General features: G+C 35.1%; 15 protein-coding genes and 1 pseudogene across 16 annotated transcripts, besides 4 other annotated features; 10 read left to right on the forward strand and 6 right to left on the reverse strand.

The window, feature by feature from the left end:
- Positions 1–2,815: part of a mobile genetic element that runs on past the window's edge.
- TVAGG3_0374420 (uncharacterized protein) lies at positions 1,499–1,819 on the forward strand (the record flags this gene model as incomplete). Its single annotated transcript, XM_051231891.1, has 1 exon — positions 1,499–1,819. One exon carries the CDS (start codon positions 1,499–1,501, stop codon positions 1,817–1,819), a length of 321 nt encoding a protein of 106 aa, XP_051101621.1.
- A 334-nt stretch (positions 2,816–3,149) lies between the features above and the next one.
- Positions 3,150–3,822: a mobile genetic element.
- A 439-nt stretch (positions 3,823–4,261) lies between these two features.
- Positions 4,262–14,593: a mobile genetic element.
- Positions 4,323–4,831, forward strand: TVAGG3_0374450 (annotated as a pseudogene). The gene has a single exon. A coding segment is annotated over exon 1 (509 nt).
- TVAGG3_0374460 (uncharacterized protein) lies at positions 4,854–5,144 on the forward strand (the record flags this gene model as incomplete). The annotated part of the gene is made up of 1 exon (XM_051231892.1): positions 4,854–5,144. One exon carries the CDS (start codon positions 4,854–4,856, stop codon positions 5,142–5,144), a length of 291 nt encoding a protein of 96 aa, XP_051101622.1.
- Positions 5,248–5,721, reverse strand: TVAGG3_0374470 (uncharacterized protein; the record flags this gene model as incomplete). Its single annotated transcript, XM_051231893.1, has 1 exon — positions 5,248–5,721. The coding sequence occupies one exon, from the start codon at positions 5,719–5,721 to the stop codon at positions 5,248–5,250; it is 474 nt and encodes a 157-aa protein (XP_051101623.1).
- TVAGG3_0374480 (organellar and viral DNA polymerase type B) lies at positions 6,100–6,712 on the forward strand (the record flags this gene model as incomplete). Its single annotated transcript, XM_001294933.1, has 1 exon — positions 6,100–6,712. A coding segment is annotated over one exon (613 nt), but the record flags the coding sequence as incomplete, so codon positions are not given.
- On the reverse strand, positions 9,701–10,264 carry TVAGG3_0374490 (uncharacterized protein; the record flags this gene model as incomplete). Its single annotated transcript, XM_051231894.1, has 1 exon — positions 9,701–10,264. One exon carries the CDS (start codon positions 10,262–10,264, stop codon positions 9,701–9,703), a length of 564 nt encoding a protein of 187 aa, XP_051101624.1.
- TVAGG3_0374500 (uncharacterized protein) lies at positions 10,342–10,557 on the reverse strand (the record flags this gene model as incomplete). The annotated part of the gene is made up of 1 exon (XM_001325399.2): positions 10,342–10,557. One exon carries the CDS (start codon positions 10,555–10,557, stop codon positions 10,342–10,344), a length of 216 nt encoding a protein of 71 aa, XP_001325434.2.
- On the reverse strand, positions 10,677–10,838 carry TVAGG3_0374510 (uncharacterized protein; the record flags this gene model as incomplete). The annotated part of the gene is made up of 1 exon (XM_001325400.2): positions 10,677–10,838. A coding segment is annotated over one exon (162 nt), but the record flags the coding sequence as incomplete, so codon positions are not given.
- On the forward strand, positions 10,861–11,289 carry TVAGG3_0374520 (uncharacterized protein; the record flags this gene model as incomplete). Its single annotated transcript, XM_001325401.2, has 1 exon — positions 10,861–11,289. One exon carries the CDS (start codon positions 10,861–10,863, stop codon positions 11,287–11,289), a length of 429 nt encoding a protein of 142 aa, XP_001325436.2.
- On the forward strand, positions 12,181–12,891 carry TVAGG3_0374530 (uncharacterized protein; the record flags this gene model as incomplete). Its single annotated transcript, XM_051231895.1, has 1 exon — positions 12,181–12,891. One exon carries the CDS (start codon positions 12,181–12,183, stop codon positions 12,889–12,891), a length of 711 nt encoding a protein of 236 aa, XP_051101625.1.
- On the forward strand, positions 12,922–13,179 carry TVAGG3_0374540 (uncharacterized protein; the record flags this gene model as incomplete). The annotated part of the gene is made up of 1 exon (XM_001312473.1): positions 12,922–13,179. One exon carries the CDS (start codon positions 12,922–12,924, stop codon positions 13,177–13,179), a length of 258 nt encoding a protein of 85 aa, XP_001312474.1.
- TVAGG3_0374550 (uncharacterized protein) lies at positions 13,439–13,678 on the forward strand (the record flags this gene model as incomplete). Its single annotated transcript, XM_001280322.2, has 1 exon — positions 13,439–13,678. The coding sequence occupies one exon, from the start codon at positions 13,439–13,441 to the stop codon at positions 13,676–13,678; it is 240 nt and encodes a 79-aa protein (XP_001280323.2).
- On the reverse strand, positions 13,914–14,348 carry TVAGG3_0374560 (uncharacterized protein; the record flags this gene model as incomplete). The annotated part of the gene is made up of 1 exon (XM_001280321.2): positions 13,914–14,348. The coding sequence occupies one exon, from the start codon at positions 14,346–14,348 to the stop codon at positions 13,914–13,916; it is 435 nt and encodes a 144-aa protein (XP_001280322.1).
- On the reverse strand, positions 14,594–15,139 carry TVAGG3_0374570 (glycine-rich protein family; the record flags this gene model as incomplete). Its single annotated transcript, XM_051231896.1, has 1 exon — positions 14,594–15,139. One exon carries the CDS (start codon positions 15,137–15,139, stop codon positions 14,594–14,596), a length of 546 nt encoding a protein of 181 aa, XP_051101626.1.
- A 1,131-nt stretch (positions 15,140–16,270) lies between these two features.
- Positions 16,271–16,724, forward strand: TVAGG3_0374580 (transposase-related family; the record flags this gene model as incomplete). The annotated part of the gene is made up of 1 exon (XM_051231897.1): positions 16,271–16,724. A coding segment is annotated over one exon (454 nt), but the record flags the coding sequence as incomplete, so codon positions are not given.
- Positions 16,725–17,325: 601 nt separating this feature from the next.
- Positions 17,326–18,005: a mobile genetic element.
- A 691-nt stretch (positions 18,006–18,696) lies between these two features.
- Positions 18,697–20,157, forward strand: TVAGG3_0374600 (malic enzyme; the record flags this gene model as incomplete). The annotated part of the gene is made up of 1 exon (XM_001312469.1): positions 18,961–20,157. One exon carries the CDS (start codon positions 18,961–18,963, stop codon positions 20,155–20,157), a length of 1,197 nt encoding a protein of 398 aa, XP_001312470.1.
- Between the last annotated feature and the right edge of the window lie 127 nt (positions 20,158–20,284).

The raw sequence follows: 20,284 nt of genomic DNA on the forward strand, positions 1-20,284 counted from the left end.
AAAATCCATCTTTGTTCGAAATGTTGCTGGGTTACAGTTGTAATAGTAACTGTTCCACTAGCTTCTACTGCCTTCATTATCATAGTGATGGTTCATTCCATGGAACAAATTTATTTGTCGGTGGATTTGAATCTGAAGCAAATGCAACTTTAAGAGTTGGATTGAAAGCAATGATATCATTTACAGATATAGATGTGCATTGTAGGCGTCGCGACTGAACTTTACTTAAGCTGAATGTTTCCTACGTTTTATGTTTAAAGCTAAAAACCTCCATGTTTGCATAAGTATTGCTACAGTTTAAGTGGTAATGTCTGACTTTAGTAATGATATTAGCTAATGGTGAGTCTGGTTTTGACACTAAACCTTTCCGGCGAAGTCGTCGCAAACGAGCAGAGTGTTTGAAGGATATTTTTTGAAGGGGTATTTTGAAAGTTTTGATAGAATGTAGTTTGTCAGTCGTTTCATATCGTAAACTCCTGAGTACTGACGTAAGTGGTGTTTGTCAATAATTCTTTCCATCTCCTCAGAAGTCTTTTGCATTCCTGACTGTATAAATTCAACGATGGCATAATATTTCTCTTACGTCGAATGTAACGTTGAAGAAATTCAATGAGTTCACTGTCTGGAACTTTAACGACAGAGGCTTGAACTTTTGACATAAATGTTTTCGCTGTTGAATCCATAGAGTCTGAAGTTGCTGATATAATGATTTGGTCATAGTAAGAGTCGTTTCCTAAACGCTCTGTTATGAGTATATGACGAATTAAATTAAATGTCTTACCTGAACCCATCTTTCCACAATAGAAATAAACGCCATTTGAACAGAACTCATAGTCCTTACTGAAAGGAAGAATGAGAGAAGAGTTAAGTTTGTCTGTAGTTTCATTCATGTCTTCATCTACGTCATGTATTAAATGCTTCATTTTATCTCCATTAAAAATGCAAGTCAGAAATATTCAGAACATAGCACCGAGTCTAACTGACAAGAGTATAAAGATATACTATGAACACGTTATGATGAAAACCAACCAAAATTCAAGAAAGTCAGTATACTTATGAATATCCAAGACACTGGGTAGAGTATGTAGGAGGTGAGAAAGCTATTGAAATCAGACAGGTTCGAAGTATTCCAGCAGGAAGAACAATATTATTGAAGAACTTTAATGTTTTGAGATATAATGATGAAACAAAGAAGCAAGATAGTTTCCTGTTGCTGTGTATGTGAACCTAGACACAGGAGATGACATGAAAGTTTTTAACACAAAGCTTCAAACGGTAGTGAGAGAACAACTGACTGCGGAAGGGCATCCATTACCTTCAGAAGTTACCATAGCATATAATTTTGAAACAAATCAATAGATTTTAAAGTCATCTCTGCAAAGAAGTCAGGTTTACATTTAATGAAGCAGATGTATATTCGAATGAAAACTTCAAAGCTATTGCATGGTTAGATAATGACGATTGCTTTAAGAAAATATTTAAATTCAGTGACTCAACAATGTCAATAGATGACCTTCGTGGAATGTTACCATCGACGTTTACAGTAGAAGGTTCAGCAGGATTGCTTACAAGATTGTCAATTGGTGGTATTTGGTCTCGTGAGAACATTGTTATAAAATCCAGTATAAGTGAATTTGCTGAAGAATCTATATTATGTCTTTCAAACTACATGTATTCGCCACCGAAGCATTATAGTATAACAAACTTTGTCAGTAAGTTTAACATAAGACTTGTCGAACCTTCTTCAATGAAAGATGTTGTGCTACCTAAAGATGGAAAGGATGGACTCATTATTGAGATGATTTTAATAGCATATTAAATGAGCTTGTTCTTGAAGGTCATTCATGATGAAATAACTGTTGTAGAAGATGTTAGCAATTGTTCAGACATTTTGAAGCGTATAGATGAGATAAGAAAGAAGTTTATGAATGAGAATGTTTATGTTTCATTGACTTTCTCCAGTAACGAGAACTTTTATGAGATAATATTGAAGAGAGATGATTTTAATATGGTGTAAATGGTAGCTTGGACAGCTTTAGGCGCAATGGGAACAAAAGCATTAGCATTTGGAGCAAAAGCACTTGGGCTTATGACGCAGTAAATAAAATGAGTGGAGGAAGGGTTTCGAAGACATTAGATGCAAATAAAGGGAAAGATTGGAGGCTGGGTTGCAAAGAAGTTAAGATTAAATAAAATAGGGCTCATAAATAAAGCATCCAATTTGGTTGCGACTGAGTCAGAAAATGCTTTAGGAAAGGACGATGAGTTTGCAAAACACGCAAAAGACTTTAATGACCAGATGAAAGGTGAAACAATGCATTTAAATAGATTCGATGGAACTAAAGAAAATGTTTCTTCTCCACCAGTAGTTCTTCCGTATGGTCCCTATGGAATGTATGGAAACCTTACGAAAGACCATTTGACCCATTGACTGGTGGAAGTAACTGGTATCATTACGGACGAAGAAGAAAGACAGTCAAGTTGGAGACAGACGTGAAGAAAGCAACTAAAAAGAAACCAAGGAAGAGAGTTATAAAGCAATGAATTCAACAGGTTAGAAATGAGGTTAGAAAACGTGTTAGATCTAACATTCTAACATAAACATTATTTTTGTGCTATGTTTTCATACGTGTGAGGGTGGTGATATCATTAATTTTAAGTTTATTTTTTATTTTATTTTTATTTTATTTGGATGTAATGACAGAACAAAAGCAACTCATACAAATCAAAACATATAACAAACATACATTTAAACATTTATTCTTCCTTCCTGAGCATAACATGTTCTTTCAAATACATCCGAGACCAGTTGACTTTTCATTGACTGTTTATAAAGATAGAAATAGTTATATCATTAAACCATACGATGACGAAGGTAAGTTATGTAAATTGTACGTTAAGAAGTTAGAGAAAGTTTATGGCTTCAAGTATGACTACAATAGGGTTAACACTGATGATGAAGATATTGAGGAAAATTTATGAGAACATTAGTGAAGTTGTTAGTGAGAACGATAGTGAGAACGTTTATTTTTACATTAGTGAGTTCGTTAGTGAAGTGAAGTGGTTGGCGGCTTTGTAAAGTGTCAAATTCACAAGTATTGGGTAAGGTGGAACGCAGTGCCACAGTACCCAAGACTTGTATACTAACTAATGTCGAACAATTTCCTCAAAGTTTCTCAGATTTATATAGATCACTAGAGTCCCCTAGGCACTGATTCTGGTTCAGTACCTAGGAGGCTCTAGTTCTCTAACGAACTGATAAAATGTTTTTAAATTTTTGGATATTGCTACCTGTGAAGCACTGACTTCAAGTCAGTACCTCACAGGTAGCAATTACATTGAAAGATGGGAGAAACTTTGTCCGAATGTTAAACTATTCGGACAAAGTTTCTCCATTTGTAGTGGAGATGGAAGGCTTTGAGGTATATTGTATTAATATATACCCCAAAGCCTTCCATCTCCACTTGAAAGTGTCCAAACTTTGGGTTAATAGTTTGCAATTAACCAAAGTTTGGACACTTTCTAGAAGGAATTGGAGGGTAAGAGATATACATTCATATGGTATATCTCTTACCCTCCAATTCCTTCTTAAAATGGGAGAAACTTTGTCCGAATGTTAAACTATTCGGACAAAGTTTCTCCCATTTTTTGAAGGAATTGGAGGCTATGAGATACTGATGCAATGTCAGTAACTCATGGCTTCCAATTCCTTCCTAAAACTCATAAAACTGGACATTACATGCATATAAAATTTGACATGTAAAATCCACTTTTTGTGAGCGGGGATTTGACTCCGTCAAATCCCCTTTTTCGTTTACGAGACCATAAACCTTTCAATTTCGAAGATTTTGAGAGCATTCCATACCGATGTCAGTCATGGTCTCTACCGACGTCAGTCAGGACGTGAACCGACGTCAGTTAGTAAATTCTATCGTTCTACTTTACAAAATGTAAACTTCTATCGTTCCAGTACCATATTTTCTTCGCTAGGGTCTAACACCAAATAGACCCTTTGTACTTGCAAATTCAATGCTCTCTCATTTTTTTGCAGAAAAGGAAAAACCTGAACACCATCGGGACTCGAACCGAGGTCCTCGACACCTATGACAAGGGAGTCCATACCACTGAGCTTTGAGCCGCTTACATATTTATTAGTAAAATATCATATATATGTTATATATGACACTTTTCATGCAATGAAGGTTATGTTGAAAATGACCAAACTTCATGAAAATCATGAATTTTTAACATTTCTTTAAGACAGAAAAAATAAAGTTAGAATTTTTTTTATTTATTTTTTTATTTTGTATGTAAAGACAGTAATGACAACATTAGAGAACACAACAACTGCTATCGTTCATGAAGCCATAAATGAAGAATACGAGTACATACAGTATAACAAACAGTTACGTCTCATTCGTTCAGTCAAAGATGATATGTATCAAATGCAAAGTATAATGAATGCTCTTCGTTCTACAAAGCAAGCATATCATTGGTTTGAAAACCAACAGACAAAAGAACTTTTAGAAAATTTCCTCATATGATTGCTTCCCTCGGAAAACCGAGAGAAGAGATTCCGTACGAAAATCGCAAGAATTTGGCTCCTGGTTTGAAAGGTTATTATGTTCATAGACTATTAGTAAATGCTGTAGCAATGTGGGCTTCACCTCGTTATGCTTGTTATATTTTCATGATGTTAGATGAACTATATAAAGCAGAACGTGAAGAGATGGAAAAGAAACTTCAAGCAAAAGATGAAGTCATTGAAGATAAAGATAAAAATATACAGAAAAGAATACCACGTTCGGTACCAAAAGGAGAAGAGCTATAAGTATATGATATATACTGAAGAGATGGAAAATGAAGAAGATAAAGATATGGTTATGTTACATTTAGTCAGAAGAAACAACAAGAGCTTTTATGACTTAGCTAAGATATATAAATCTGACAGAAACTGGTTCTATCGTGAAAACTTACCGATTTCAATGACTCCGAATGAGCAAATAAAGGAAATTGTCAAAAATACTCTTCCTCAAACACACTATGACATCAAAGGTTGCACAATACTTACATTCAAAGAAGACTTACCATTACTGAAGGAAAAAATAACAGAATATTTCGATAACTTCAAAGAGGAAGAATGAACAAAAATAATTTTTTTTGTTCAATGCTTTGAAATTATTTTTTACAGTCAGTCAATGACGACTGACTGACTGTTTGGAATTTTATACAAAAATATATTTTTGCTTAAATAGCTTCAGGGTCTATTTCTTCAACCATTTCACTTCCTTCGTCAATGTCAATATAAGCTTCTTCAACCTTTGGTAAGAACTTTTGTATAACATCTTTGTTCGTTATTGTTTTCAGAGATGAAGGATAATATTTCACATTTGTTTCACCTTTCTTATATTCTTTCTGTTCGGAAAGATTCATAGCAATACTGAAGAAGTCAACGTTAGAGTTCTTTATAACAGTATAATGAGTATCTTTGACATTCACGAAGAAACTCTTTTGTTTCAAAACTACTGCTAACTCTTGTGAAGTATAACGTTTGCGGTCAATGACGATAGCTAATGGTCTGACATACTGACCGAACTTAGATTCTTTCACAAACTTCTTGTTAAAGATAACATTAACATTTGAAGCACCATTGAACTCATTCTTGATGGCAGTAGCGAGAGCATTGTATGAAAAGAACTTGCAATCTTGCATGTGTTTCATTATAATAAAAAGTTCGAAATATTTTAAAACTAGCCTTAAAAAATCTAAGCTAATTTTTTTCTAAGAAATTTTTTAATTTCCTACTAAAGATGTATCGGAAGTTGTCTAAGTTAGAACACTCGGAAATAAAACAACTTCTTACAGAAGCTAACATAGAAGTAGCAAAACATTACGCGACAAACAAAAAATCACTCGCTGACATCCTCAATGACTACAATGGTGCAATAAGTTATGATAGAATTCATGAGTTCATAAAGCCGCAACACGGCGAGGACGAAGTCTATGCAAGAGCATTTCCTTTAAATGATGTTGCTATTGACTTATATCATAGACGTTCAGTACCACATGAAGTAAGAAGAGAAATGTTTGACATAACAAATGCGAACGTTGGTGAAACACGAGAGAGACGACACACTGAAACAACAGAGAAGAGAGATGTTTAAGAGCGCTATAGAACAAGTTCGCAAAGCTAATGATGTCATTCGTTCCATTGACGACAAACCAAAAGAAGGTAAGAGATGGTTAAAGAAAGATGAAGAGAATAGGAAGAGGAATGTTAAGACAGGCAATAGACTCATTGACTTTAACATCGAAGCTTTAGATGAACCAAACAGAGACTACTTACACAAACATTTGGGTAAGGTTTTCATGAGACTCTTAGAGAAGATTAAAATAAACTCCCAACAAAGATGGATGGTATGTTATAAACTTGGTGGAAAGTATGAATGTTCTACGTTAAACCTCAATAATATTGGAACATTACTACATCAGCTCTTGAAGGAGAACTTTATAACAGAGATTGAAGCAAATGCTGCAGGTATTGTTGAAATGCACTATGACTTCTTCTTGACAAACATAAAGAATCTTACTGAAATAAAGATGTATGATTTAACAGAATATGAAGGCTTAACGATGTCAGATGTTAAGAAAGGAAAGCCAAAAAAGAGACCCTATAGAGATGAAAGCACACTGACAAATGACCAGAAAGCCATTTTGGAAGCTCTTAAGCAAACAGGAAACCCAGCACTTATAGAAAGCTTTTGGAAAGATAATGGTGAAAGGAAGTTTTATAAAAAGAGAAGCGGTCAGTTCTGGAAGTATCTTTGCACATTACCTATAAATCTTGAACGCTATCAAATTTTCAATGAACTGAACAAAAGAACTGCAACACTTATGACAGAGGACAATTGTTTCGTTTATGCTTGCATTCAGGCTGGAGTAGATGGAGAGACTATTGACCACATGAGAGAAGTCATTCGTGTTAGAGACTTTCCTCAAAGTAAAGTACAAGAAATTTCTGACGCAACAGGTATAGCATTTAATGTTACCATTGGTTATTTCAATGACTCAAGACATAATGAAATAAAGAGATATATACCAAAAGAATGTGAAACTGTTAGAACTATTGACTTACTTCTTGTTGAAGACCACTACATGCTAAATGAAAGACTTCCAATGACAACATACTTCATTCGAAACTATAAAGAAATTCTCAAAGCTTGTGGTGGAATGAACATTGAGAAACAGATGAAGATTTATACAAAGAGAGAAGATAAATATGTAGTTCGTTATGATAGAACAACACCGTTATGGGATATTATGAAAACATTGTGGGGGTGCAAATATTTCGAACCTATTTCTTATGGAGAACTTTTCATATATACGACTGACTTATATAAACAGAACCTTGCACCATTTAAAGATTTGACATATGCTCCAAAGTATTGTGTACAACTGAAGAAGAAAGCCGAGTCAAAAGAAGTAAATAAAAATAAGTGCAAGTTCATTCCTGAGCACGTTTTCTTTGCTGACTTTTAGTGTAGCACAGACGGCTTTCATAAAGCTTTTAACATCTGTTATGACAGTGAAGATGGTTCAGTGAGTGAAAGCATTTGGGGTCAGAATTGTGCAACAGAATTTTTGGAAAGACTTCCTGACAAGAGTTTAGTATATTTTCACAACCTCAGCTATGACATAAACTTTATCTTAAGACACATGACAGAAGTGAAAGGAACTCCCATCATTAAAGGTTCACGAACAATGCAAATAACTGGTTTATATAAAGGAAGGGCTATTATTATAAAAGACTCTTACAGTGTTATAAATAAGAAGCTTAAACTATTTCCTGCTATGTTTAACTTACAAACTGGCCCGAAAGAAGTATTTCCTTACAACTACTACAGCAGTACTTTGCTCATGAATGACAACAGAACTGGTGTCATTTCTGAAGCATGCAAGTTTATCCAGGATGCGGATACATTCATGAAGAACATAGATTCCATCAAAGGTTGCAGAATAGATGAGAACCACTTCGACTTAGAAAAATATAGCTCATTTTATTGCAAACAAGATGTAAGAATTTTAAGAGAAGGATTTGTAAAGTTCAGAAATGACTTATTGAAAGAGTTTGATTTAAACGTATATGACTACGTTAGTATTTGTTCTATTGCTAACAAATTGTTTGAGAACAGAGTATACTTCCCGAATGGAAATCTTTATGACCTCTCAAATAAACAAAGAGAATTTATTTCGAGATGCATTCAAGGTGGAAGATGTATGCTGTCAGATAACATGAAACAAAAGAGCAAAAAGAAACTCATTGCTGACTTCGACGCTGTTTCATTATACCCTTCAGCAATTGCAAGACTCTATACTTTAGAAGGTATACCGAAAGTATTGAAGGAAGAAATGTTAAGCACAGAGTATCTCATGAGACATTTATTCGATGACGACCAAAAGGAACCCATTGGTGAAAAGTTTATGTCTGGCTTCTTTGTTCTCATTAAGATAAAAGAGATTGGCATACATAGACACTTTCCTTTAATAGTTTGTGACCCTGAACTAAATCCAGAACTTAACGTTCCCAGAAGTTCAAACACTTGCTGTTTAATGTATGTTGACCATATAAATTACAAGACCTCATAAAATATCAAAGGTGTCAAATGTGAAAGTGTTGCAAGGATACTATTACGATGGAAACAGAGATATTAGAATAAGAGATGAAGTAAAGAAGTTGTTTGAGTTAAGGTTAAAGTATAAGAAAGAAGGATCCTTTGCAAGAAAATATAAAGCTCATTCTGAACAGTATTTATGGCAAAACTATTCTATCTCCTATTGAGTCAAAATAACCATAGTAGATGACAAAGATGCTATAAGATATGCTATAAGAAACTACAACCATATAGTGAAGTTCGAAGGGTTGGATGGTTCAGATAAAACATTAAATATTATTTTCAAGCTAACGAAAAGCATTTGCAGACACTTTAACTTCTGTCCTCTTGGTGTAAATATTCTATCTATGTCGAAGAGAATAATGTGTGAAGTATTCTGTACTGCTGAGGACTTAGGAATGGACATCTTTTATAGCGATACGGACAGTATGCATCTCTACAATGAAGACATCCCTCGTTTAGCTCTGGAATTTCAGAAGAGATATGGTCGCGAACTTATAGGAAAGAACCTTGGTCAATTTCATAGCGACTTTGCAGAAATCACAAAAGATAAACAAAGTTTAGCTTATAAAAGTATTTTCTGTGGAAAGAAGACTTACATAGACTTACTCACTAACGATTTAAATGAAGTTGCATTTCACTGCAGAATGAAAGGCGTGAAGCAAGATGTTATTGCTTTAACCGCAAATGAAATGTTTCCTGACTCTGTTCAGTGTTTCTATGATGAAGATAAAGGTTTAATGGTTCCGCAAGGAAAATTTGACAAAGACTCTGAGTTCAGTGTTATGAAGTTATATAAAGCACTTTATGACGGTCAAGAGATTGCATTCGACTTATGTAAGTCTTCTAGTCCTTGCTTTGCTGAAAAGTTTAACTTTTCTATTCAGACTAAGACTTCATTCATAAGAAAGCTTAAGTTCTGAGGTCATGAATGAGAAAAATAATGAGGTCATTTATTTTTGTCAGCAGTGAGACCATTCATGATAAAAATAAGCCGCTAGCGGCAAGGGCGAAGCCCATGTGGTCATTTACAATACTGCGATGGTAGAGTTTAAGAGTTGTGCTTCAATGTAGAGACAGTCCTTATGGTCTGGAGGTAAGAACACTGGGCAGTTATGGTCATGAGTGGAGAACATGTCTATCCAAAACTCACGATTGAAGCCAGTTAATTTATAGTATTTAGGGTTAGGAAGTGGTGAAGTTCTTGTATGACCAATGAACTCATTTTCAACGCCTTTGGCTATATTAGAGAAAAGAATAGCTTGCTTTCTATCCCAAATGCCAGGTGTTACAATCTTTGAAAATTCATTTTTCCTCGGAAGCATTGCATCATAATTGAAAACATTCTTGAAATCATCACTTGGTTCAGAGATTTGAAATCTTATACGTAATGGATTTTCTTTCTCTTTAGCGACTTCATTGAATGGTGAGAATACAATGAATTGACAGTCATGTGTTCCATCTTCATTTTCATTAAATTCATAATGAAAGTCTATAAGTTGTGGCTGACTACCTTCTTCTTTCAGTTGTGCAAGAAACTCACGTAAAGGCTGTAAAGTTTGTACTTCAATGTTGAACTTTTTCTCGAACATCTCATTAAATGAAATCATACATTGCAACAATGTTGTATCGTCTTTAAAGTATTTGTATATGTGAATGTTTTGGGCGCTTAAAGACTGTTGTCATTTTCTATCTCGACTTGAAGTATAAAGTCAACTTTCCTAAATGCTCTCGTAATGTACATATTTGTTATGCCAATATATTTTTCTTCATTTATGTTCACAATCCAGTCTGTTGGAAACTTAAACGTTACTCTGTTCCCCTTTATTTTGACGTCAGGGTTTTCACTACTGAACGCAACAGATAAAGGTATTTGTCTATACATTTAGTTCCGATAAAAATAACCCATTTACTCTTTCTTTGCTTCAGCTTCTTTAGCTTTTGCTTCAGCTTCTTCTCTAGCTTTTTTCGCCAGTAGTCTTGGGTTCTTTTGTCTTCCAGCAGCTAATGCAGCAAGTTGTTTTCACTAAGTTTTCTCTTTGGTCTCTCTGGCTTTTGTTCTTGTTTTTGTTCCTTCAGTTCGGATAAAATTTGCTCACGAATTTCTTTCTTCAATGCTTCAACATCTATTGTCTGAGTCATTTGACTGCAGATAAAAAAACAAAATTAAAACTTTAACCGATGTAAAATGAGCTTGTCAAAATCAGAGCGAGAGTCTATTATATTAAATGACGCAAGAGGAATACAACATCCTTTCTATTACGTAAGTCAGAGTAAAGATGGTAAAATATACGTAAGAAAAAGAAAGGTTCCATTAGCGAATGCAGAAAGCGACAACATTAAGGTGCATGGCACCGAGGGCGAAGCCCATGTTAAGCCTTCTATTCAAACTGAAAAGTCAATAGAACCAGAAGAAAAGAAGCCAGATGTACTTTCAATAACGAACCAAGAGCTTATTGCAAAGTTCGTGAATTTCATTGAAAAACAAACCGAGTCAAAGAATCCTGACCCGCCAGTGAAAGAAGTTGAGACAAAAGAGAATGTACAGTTCATTGAAAATGTCAAGAAACAACTTCCACCACGAATGCCAAGAAGAAGAGTGAGAATAATGAAGTAAATAGATATTTTTATCTGAAGTAAATACATGCAGAACGAACAGCTAAACGAATTTACTCCAGCAGAGCATATTCATCAGATTCGCTCATATTTCGATATCATAGACATTGCAGTTCAAATTGGTGACACTAATAGAAAATATTCTGACGCAAAGATTCCATCACAACCTGGAACTGCTAAAGATAACACATGGGTAACATTCAATCTCTCACCTCCTGGTGAAAATATGTTGGACCTTTACAATACATTCATTACGTATAAAATGGAAGGTCAATTTATTGTAGATAAAGAAATTGGTTCAGGTTCCAATAAAACAAACCCACCAGGATTTTGGATTGGTTTCGATGACGCTTTCTATGCAGTTGCTGGATATCAAATCCTTGCAAATGGTCGTATCGTATATTCTCAAGACAACGCAAGAGAAGAAGCATATATAACTTCAAACTCACAAACTACCGAACAAATAAAGAAAGTAGATGTTTTCTCAAAGACTCGACATGAAGATGTATGGAGTCATTCGGGAACATGCAGAACAGGACAAATTGTTAGTGGTCCAATTACAGCAGGAAAATCATTTGATTTTAAGCTTCGTTTAAGAATTCCTGTTAGAAGATTCCTTCCATTAGAAGCTATTCGATTTATTCCAGCTTTTGCAGGAAACATTCAGCTTAAAGTAAAGTTCAGTAGCGACGCCTTACAATGCACATCTATATCTGTAAATGATATCATTGCTTTCAATCCAACTCTTAAAGTTGCATTTGCTTCAGATTCAAATCCACCGACAAATAAATTTGTTCCATGGAATGAACCATTCACTATGATAACGAAGGCAGTAGAAGCTAGTGGAACAGTTACTATTACAACTGTAACCCAGCAACTATTTCGAACAAAGATGGATTTTAATGAATGTTTCATTCATCCAAAGTCATTCTCTTTAGACCCTAACATTTATACAGAACTTGTAGAACATTATACAAACGAGGCTTTATGTTTTCCTGTTAAAGTTATGGATTGGATTCCTATGGACGGTTCATTCTCAAAGAATACAGATAGTTCAAGTGCAACATTTACAGCAGCTTATACGCCTATTAATGTTAAAAGTATTTGGGCACTATTTAGAAAGAAAGACAACTATTATGTTAATTTTGAGAACCCTAAGTTTAAATATCTTCAGCTTTCCATGGGAACTTATGGAAATATGCCTGCAGAACCTGAAAAATCATATGGACCTGTATTTTATGAAATGGTTGCGAACGCCTGCAATACAAACAATGATATGATAGGATTTAATGAAGATGTTATGAGGTCATTGGTGGATGATGGTAGTGTGGAACATAAATGGGATAGCTATGACAACACACATTTCTTATGTGGTTTTCCAACAGAAGTGGACTTTTGCTTCCAGCAAGGTCAAACATCTACTGCTCCAATAACATACAAATTGTTTGTTAAAGGACCTATTGAACTAGCAACTGAAAATGTACCAAAGCCACTTATTGGATTTATGAGGGATTGTTGCTTTGCCATTCAGGTAAGACAGTCAGGCATCCCCATAATAAGATTAGATGACTATAACTTAGCTGCGGACGACAGTGAGGAATAAAGGATGAACATCTATTTTTAAAGCTTATAAATGAGTTCTTCATCAAGCTCTCGCGAACCTTCACCATCTATGAAACAAACTTTACCAAACGATTATGGAGCACCTATTGAATATTTCTTACGAGCTGCACAATGGCAAAGAGCAGTCTCACCAAGGTTAGGTGTTCCACCAGCTCCTGTCAAAAATAGCATTTGGTCAAGTCCTTATATAAGATATGGTCTCCCACTAGGTTTGCTAGCTACAGCAGGAGCAGTTATGATGTTGAAAGAAACAAAGCAAATGTTGTAAATAATACTGAAGTAGCTGAAGTTAAACAAACTCCGACACCTTCGCCAAAACCAACGTCAAAACCAACACCTTCACAAACAACACCTTCAATGACTCCTGAACCTATGAAAGTACAAACTCCTGTTCAAAGTCAACTCCTAAACCGACTCCAACATTTAAACCAGAACCTACTCCTCAAATAAATCGAAAAACTCCTGCGTTTCCTTACTGAAAAAATAACGTTATTTTTATTTAATATTAAAATTTTATTTAGAGTAAAATGACAAATAAAGTCACTGAAGCAATGAAACAAAAGTTTTTGGTAGAATACATTAAATCAGGAACTGTTCCAGAAGGTTTTTACATTCATACTATGAAAGATGGTAGAGTTCAGTTTAGAAAGATAAAACAACCATTAGATAAAGAAGGAATTTTGAGAAAGATTAAACTTCATGAAGACAACATTGCTGAACTTAAGAAGAAGTTAGAAGAGTTGGATAAAGTCAATGATGAAAAATGAAGAAACCAAGGAAGAGAGTTATAAAGCAATGAATTCAAGAGAAAGCTAAAGCAATCAGAGTCGCAAAGCGGCTAAGGTAGAAATGAGGTTAGAAATCGGGTTAGATCTAACCTTCTACCCTAAATTTATTTTTGCGCTATGTTTTCATACGCGTGAAGGTAGTGATATCATTTATTTTTAAGTTTATTTTTTAAAATTATTTTTATATAAATGACAGAACAAAAATAAAGCATATCTACTCAACAGGAATGAGACCCTTACTGACTATGTATTCGTTTAATGCTTGATGAAAACAATGGTACATATTATCGTATGGGTATACACAGCGTCTGTTTCCATCGTCGTCGTATATGTAGAGCTCAAATCCAGTCCAACCTTCTTTTGTACAATATGTAGCTTTATTTAAGTATGCATTTATGTAGATAAGGCAATTTTCTTCATCGCTCCAGAAATAATTTTTGTTCTTTGTTGAAATAGTTTTCGTTCCTCTGCGACCATAAGGAATGTATGCAATGAACTTTGCGTCATAAGGGATTGTAATATATTCAGGGTTTCTTTCATCGTCAATGGGTCTGTCTTTGTTAAAATGCATGTTTCTCAGTTTTACTTGGGTTTTAAACAGCTCACGGAAACGTTCTGGGAAAGAGTCATAGTAAATGTAGTCAGACATGTCTTTACAATGAAATAAAAAAGTTGGAAAATAAATAAAATAAGGTTATTTTTATTTAGTGAGGACGGTAGTGAATTCGTTAGTGAAGTCGTTTATGCGTCAGATGGTTTTGCAAATATTTAAGGTTAAGTTGGTGTTATGGTTGTGTTGTAAAATATACGTTACTGGTTTCATAAAGTGTCAAAACCGCTAAGTGGTGTACGGAGGCGCGCAGTGCCGCCGTACCCAAGTTAGGGATACTAACTTTATGAAACAGTAGGTAGTGTAATGAATGAAGCAATTTGAGCAAAAGTGATGCCTTGGGAGCCACAGCCTTGAATTTTAATGTTCTCAACTTCTGCATAGTCTAGAAGTGTTATTCTGATTGCGCCATCTCCATATTTAACTCCACTTTTCATTGATGGTTTTCTTAGAAAATATTCTCTTTTATAATTATAACCATCAGGAACGAAAGAGTTAATAGAAAAGACGTATCCTGAACCTCCTGCAGCACTAAACCCATCGTCACCAGCAGCAGCTCCTCCATACCAACCTGCACCACCTCCTGAATTTGAAAGACTACATCCAGAGCAATGACCAGACCCTCCAAATCCAAAAGATGCTGCCTTTCGATTATCATGACTTACTTCTGTACCTGGACCTGTTTGTGTTCCACCATAGGCCGCATATTCTAGATATGAAGGATTAAGCGTTCCATCACCACCTTTATCTCCACCACCTGATCCTCCTGTATTGTGATAAGCATAAATAGATGTGGCAGAGTATCCTGACCCCCCCTCCACCGCCCGCAACTATGATGCGATGGTAAAGTGAGTCATTTTCGAGGCGAATATCACTAGCTCCACCACCTCCAGCACCATAAATATTTTCTGAGTTATAATAAGATCCATTTCCACCTCCATTGAATCCTCCTCGTTGAATTCCGGGAGTTTCAGTTGCCATTCCTTTTCCGCCGATATATAAAAATCTTTTTGTTTCGTTCTTCAGTGAAAGAATACCTTTTGAATATCCTCCTGGGCCGCCATTGTTATTGAAATATCCTCCGCCTTGCGCTTCCCAAACTTCAAGGAGATATTTTCCAGGAGGAAAATTAACTTCATACGGAGCACAGTCATATGTTAATGAACAAGGATATTCAAATGTATATTTGTAATCTTTTTCTTTAAATACTTTATTTTCTCCTTTAGTATGATCTGTTAGGTTGTATTTGAAAGGCAATTTTATTTATTGAATTAGTAATGATTAAACAGAAGTAAAAAGATAAACATGACTTATAAAGCAAGGATTTTAGTCGAATGACAAGTCAAAAGTAGGATATATCTTATAAAAATAATGTGACACTCAGAATTCAACTCCGAATTTTAGTTGGTAGAATCGATGAGCGGGTAACCTTGATGTAATAATTTCTGATTTTCATGATTGGGATTTATATTTATTTTACTCAGTGGTATATGAAATTGTTCTTTTATTTTTATTGGATTTTTAAAGAAAAGTAATGTTTCATTATCAGTATTATTAGTTACATGAAAGATGGTCTCAGTAAGAATACTTTTGGAGGAATAGAATTATTTTCTCCTAAAATTGTGAAAACTGAAAAATAACATTATTTTTGTTGCATGCTAAGTTCGGTCAAAATGTAAACCTCTCAATTTTATCATCGGGGAAAGTAACTCAATTCCTTCAAAATTATTCTTTAAATATTGAATTTAAAGTTATTTAATTTGGATTATAAATAAATAGGCTAATACAATATTTAAAAATGAGAAAAAATAACTTTTCAAAGAACTTTTCATAATCTCAAAGAAAATTTTTTATTCAATAATTATATAAATTAATTAACATTCATAATGGAATTGGATTTTTTTTATAAAAAATTGGTCCTACTTAACTTTTTGAGAGAATTTGGCTTTTCATTTTTTATTATGAGTAGACCAACCATTCCTTCTTGGTGGTTAATTCAAACACGCGAAAAACTTGAATCTCGCGAACTCAATTATTTAATTGCGTGTAAGCGAGTTCCATACGAGGATGAAATGAAGTGTGAATTTAGATCAATTTCGAAAAACACACTTAAAGCAGCATACACAAATGCAAATTTAACGCCCCCAAACGTTAAACCTGGTCCGGCACCAGATGATATTACTCCTGAAAATTTGCAATATGTTCTCCAAAAATTTCAGGAATATAAGTGCGGAATCCAAAAGATGTTTTGGCGTTTAAACATGGATCAAAATGTTTATTCAGTTTCCTACAATAAACTCAGAAGAATTTACAGTATTTTGGAGATCAAAGAACCAAAAAGTGACAGGCCCCCTCAAAAATATTATACGCCATATGAAGCAACAAAACCTGATACCATATGGCATGTAGATGTTCATTTTTTATACGGTTCACAGAGGTTACCTGTTTATGGTATAATAGACGATAAATCTCGGTTTTTGTTGGCTTTAAAAATTTTGCCAAATAAATCTTCCGAATCTACAACAAGAGTTGCCGAAGAAACGATTGGCTTATATCAAAAGCCATTTTGTTTCTGGTCCGACAACGGGGGAGAGAATATGGGCCAATTTTATAATTGGCTCATGCGAAACAACATTCAAATCCGCCACACTCTCCCCCATATGCCGCGCCAGAACGGCAAGATTGAAAGGCTCTGGCCGTCTCTTGAAAGAAATGTCGGCCGGTCTTCAAATGCAAAACAAATTCAAGAATTTCTTGATAAATTCAGGAAAAATTACAACTCAGTACCACATAAAACCCTTCCCAAAAAGGGTTTTCGCCCCATGACTCCAGAAGAGTGTTACAATGAGACACCACATTGGAAACAGGGTGAAACGCCATTTTGGAGAGTTATGATTGATGGACACTTCGAAATCAAAGAAATACCGAACCATTGAATACACAATTACGAATAAACGCTTAATTTTTATAAAAATCTTATTACATTTTTCCTGAATTTTTAAATTGTACAATAAAGATGGAAGGCTTTGGGGTACATATTAATATAATATACCTCAAAGCCTTCCATCTCCACTACAAATGGGAGAAACTTTGTCCGAATAGTTTAACATTCGGACAAAGTTTCTCCCATTTTAAGAAGGAATTGCAGGGTAAGAGGTACATAGTATGAATATATACCTCTTACCCTGCAATTCCTTCTAGAAAGTTCCAAAACTTTGGGTTAATTGCAAGACATTAACCCAAAGTTTTGGAACTTTCAAGTGGAGATGGAAGGCTTTGGGGTACATATTAATATAATATACCTCAAAGCCTTCCATCTCCACTACAAATGGGAGAAACTTTGTCCGAATAGTTTAACATTCGGACAAAGTTTCTCCCATTTAAAGAAAGAATTGTTCCTTATGAGGTATATATTCATACTGTATACCTCATAAGGAACAATTCCCTCCTTAAAACGAGAAAACTTGTTCGAAATTGTTTATCATTTCGAACAAGTTTTCTCGTTTTTAATAAGAAACTAAAGGCTATGAGGCACTGATTATATATTAGTGCCTCACAGCCTTTAGTTTCTAATAGATAGCTGGGAAACTTTCTCCAAATGATAAGTTATTCAGAGAAAGTTTCCCAGCTATCAAGAGGGAATTGTTCCTTATGAGGTATATAGTTATAATGTATACCTCATAAGGAACAATTCCTCCTTAAAATCGTAGATATTTTTTACTTATTACTCATGCTTTCAAAATCACAATCCTCTGAAAAGTTATTTTTTATTAAGAATTTAGAATTTTGATAAATACCTTTTTTCAATTTGATATAATACTTATATATTTTCAAAAAGACATTTTGAAAAGATATCTCAAAAGTTCTCTGAAAACCTATTTTTGATTAATTTTGAGAAATATCCGTATTAAATTAATCAATAAATTCATTCAACACTACTTTAATTTTTAAATTCAAAAAATTATATGTGCTTCTTAAAATGTCTCACAAAAATTTTATTATAAAATTATATACAATATTAAAAATCCCACAACATTTTTTACTTTACATAATCGTACTTCCTCGACGATTAATTTCCCCTCAATTCCTATCGTTGACCGAACTTAGCATGCAACATTTTAAGCATTTTTGTAATAAAATAAAGCTATTTTTGTGGCCAACATAGCCATGTTGAGAAAAATGTTTTCCAGAAAACAATCTATCGATTTCGGCATGAAGATTTGAATGGACTTGTTATTTGTGTTGCTTTTGTATGCTGTATTTTTCGCGGAAAAAAATGCAATTGGAATTTGAAATCTGAAAATTATGTATTTTTCATAATCTCATTGATAAATCTTATTTAAACAGGATATTAAGTAATTTTATTAGTATTAAGATGGAATTTAGCGAGTATGCTATTCAATTCTTCAAATTTTTACCCAACATTTTTCGGGGTTTTATAAATTGTTTTTATCATCTTATCTTTAATAAATCTTATCATAATTTTTGTCAAATTAATGGAGAACTATTAACACAAAATTTTAAATCAATTTTTATCTTTTCAAAAATTGTGAGAGTACTATTCAATTTAGCGAAAAATTTTACGCGCTCTCAATTTATGACCAAGTGAGCTCTCAAATTTACAATCACTGAATCCAGTTCATTTCTCGAAATGTCTGCAAAGAAAGACTACGCATCCCTCTCAGTTGCCGCTCACAAGCAATGGCGTGGCAAGATCGAAACAGTTGCTCGCTGCAAAGTTGAAGATAAGGATGATCTTTCCATCGCATACTCCCCAGGCGTTGCTCAGCCATGCCTTGAGATCCAGAAGAACCCAGAACTCTCTTACGAGCTCACACGCCGTTGGAACACAGTCGCCGTTATTACAGATGGTACAGCCGTCCTTGGTTTAGGCGATATCGGACCAGAAGCCGGCATGCCAGTTATGGAAGGCAAGGCTTTACTCTTCAAGCGCTTCGGTGATGTCGATGCCATCCCACTCTGCGTTCGCTCCAAGAACGTCGATGAAATTGTCAAGGTTGTTTCCCTCCTCGCTGGTTCATTCGGTGGTGTCAACCTCGAAGATATCTCTGCTCCACGTTGCTTCGAAATCGAGAAGCGTCTCCAGGAAATCTGCGACATCCCAATCTTCCACGATGACCAGCACGGCACAGCCATCGTTACACTCGCTGCTCTTCTCAACGCTCTCAAGATCGTTGGCAAGAAGATCGAAGACGTCAAGATTGTTACATCTGGCGCTGGTGCTGCTGGTATCGCTATCATCAAGCTCCTCGTCGCTGTCGGTGTCAATCCAAAGAAAGTTATCCTTACAGACAGACAAGGCGCCATCTACAAAGGCCGCTCTGGCTTGAACGACATCAAGGTCGAGATGGCTGAGATCACAAACTCCGAGCTCAAGCAAGGCACACTCGGCGATGTCATCAAGGGCGCCGATGTCTTCATTGGTGTTTCCGCTCCAAAGACACTTACACAGGAAATGGTCAAGTCCATGGCCGAGAAGCCAATCGTTTTCGCTATGGCTAACCCAACACCAGAAATCATGCCAGATGAAGCTAAGGAAGCTGGTGCTATTGTTGTTGGTACAGGCCGTTCTGACTTCCCCAACCAGATCAACAACGTTCTCGCTTTCCCAGCTCTCTTCCGTGGTGCTCTCGATGTCCGCTCTTCCCGCATCACAAACGAGATGAACATCGCTGCTGCTCGCGCTATCGCTTCCCTTGTTTCCGATGCTGAACTTACACCAGAATACATCCTTCCAAAGCCATTCGATCCACGCATCAGAGAGACAATCTCAAAGGCTGTTGCTCAGGCTGCTATCAAGTCTGGTGTTGCCCGCATCCATGCTTAAATTTAATAAAATTCTGTCACTATATTAGAAACATTTAACTTTTTTTATATATATTTAAGACGTAAATCATATTGTTATTAGTTACCAAATGTAGAACTTTGAAATTAATGCAAATAATAGTTGAGTT

Source organism: Trichomonas vaginalis, chromosome V, assembly GCF_026262505.1.
Source record: "Trichomonas vaginalis G3 chromosome V, whole genome shotgun sequence".
Classification (NCBI taxonomy): domain Eukaryota; phylum Parabasalia; order Trichomonadida; family Trichomonadidae; genus Trichomonas; species Trichomonas vaginalis.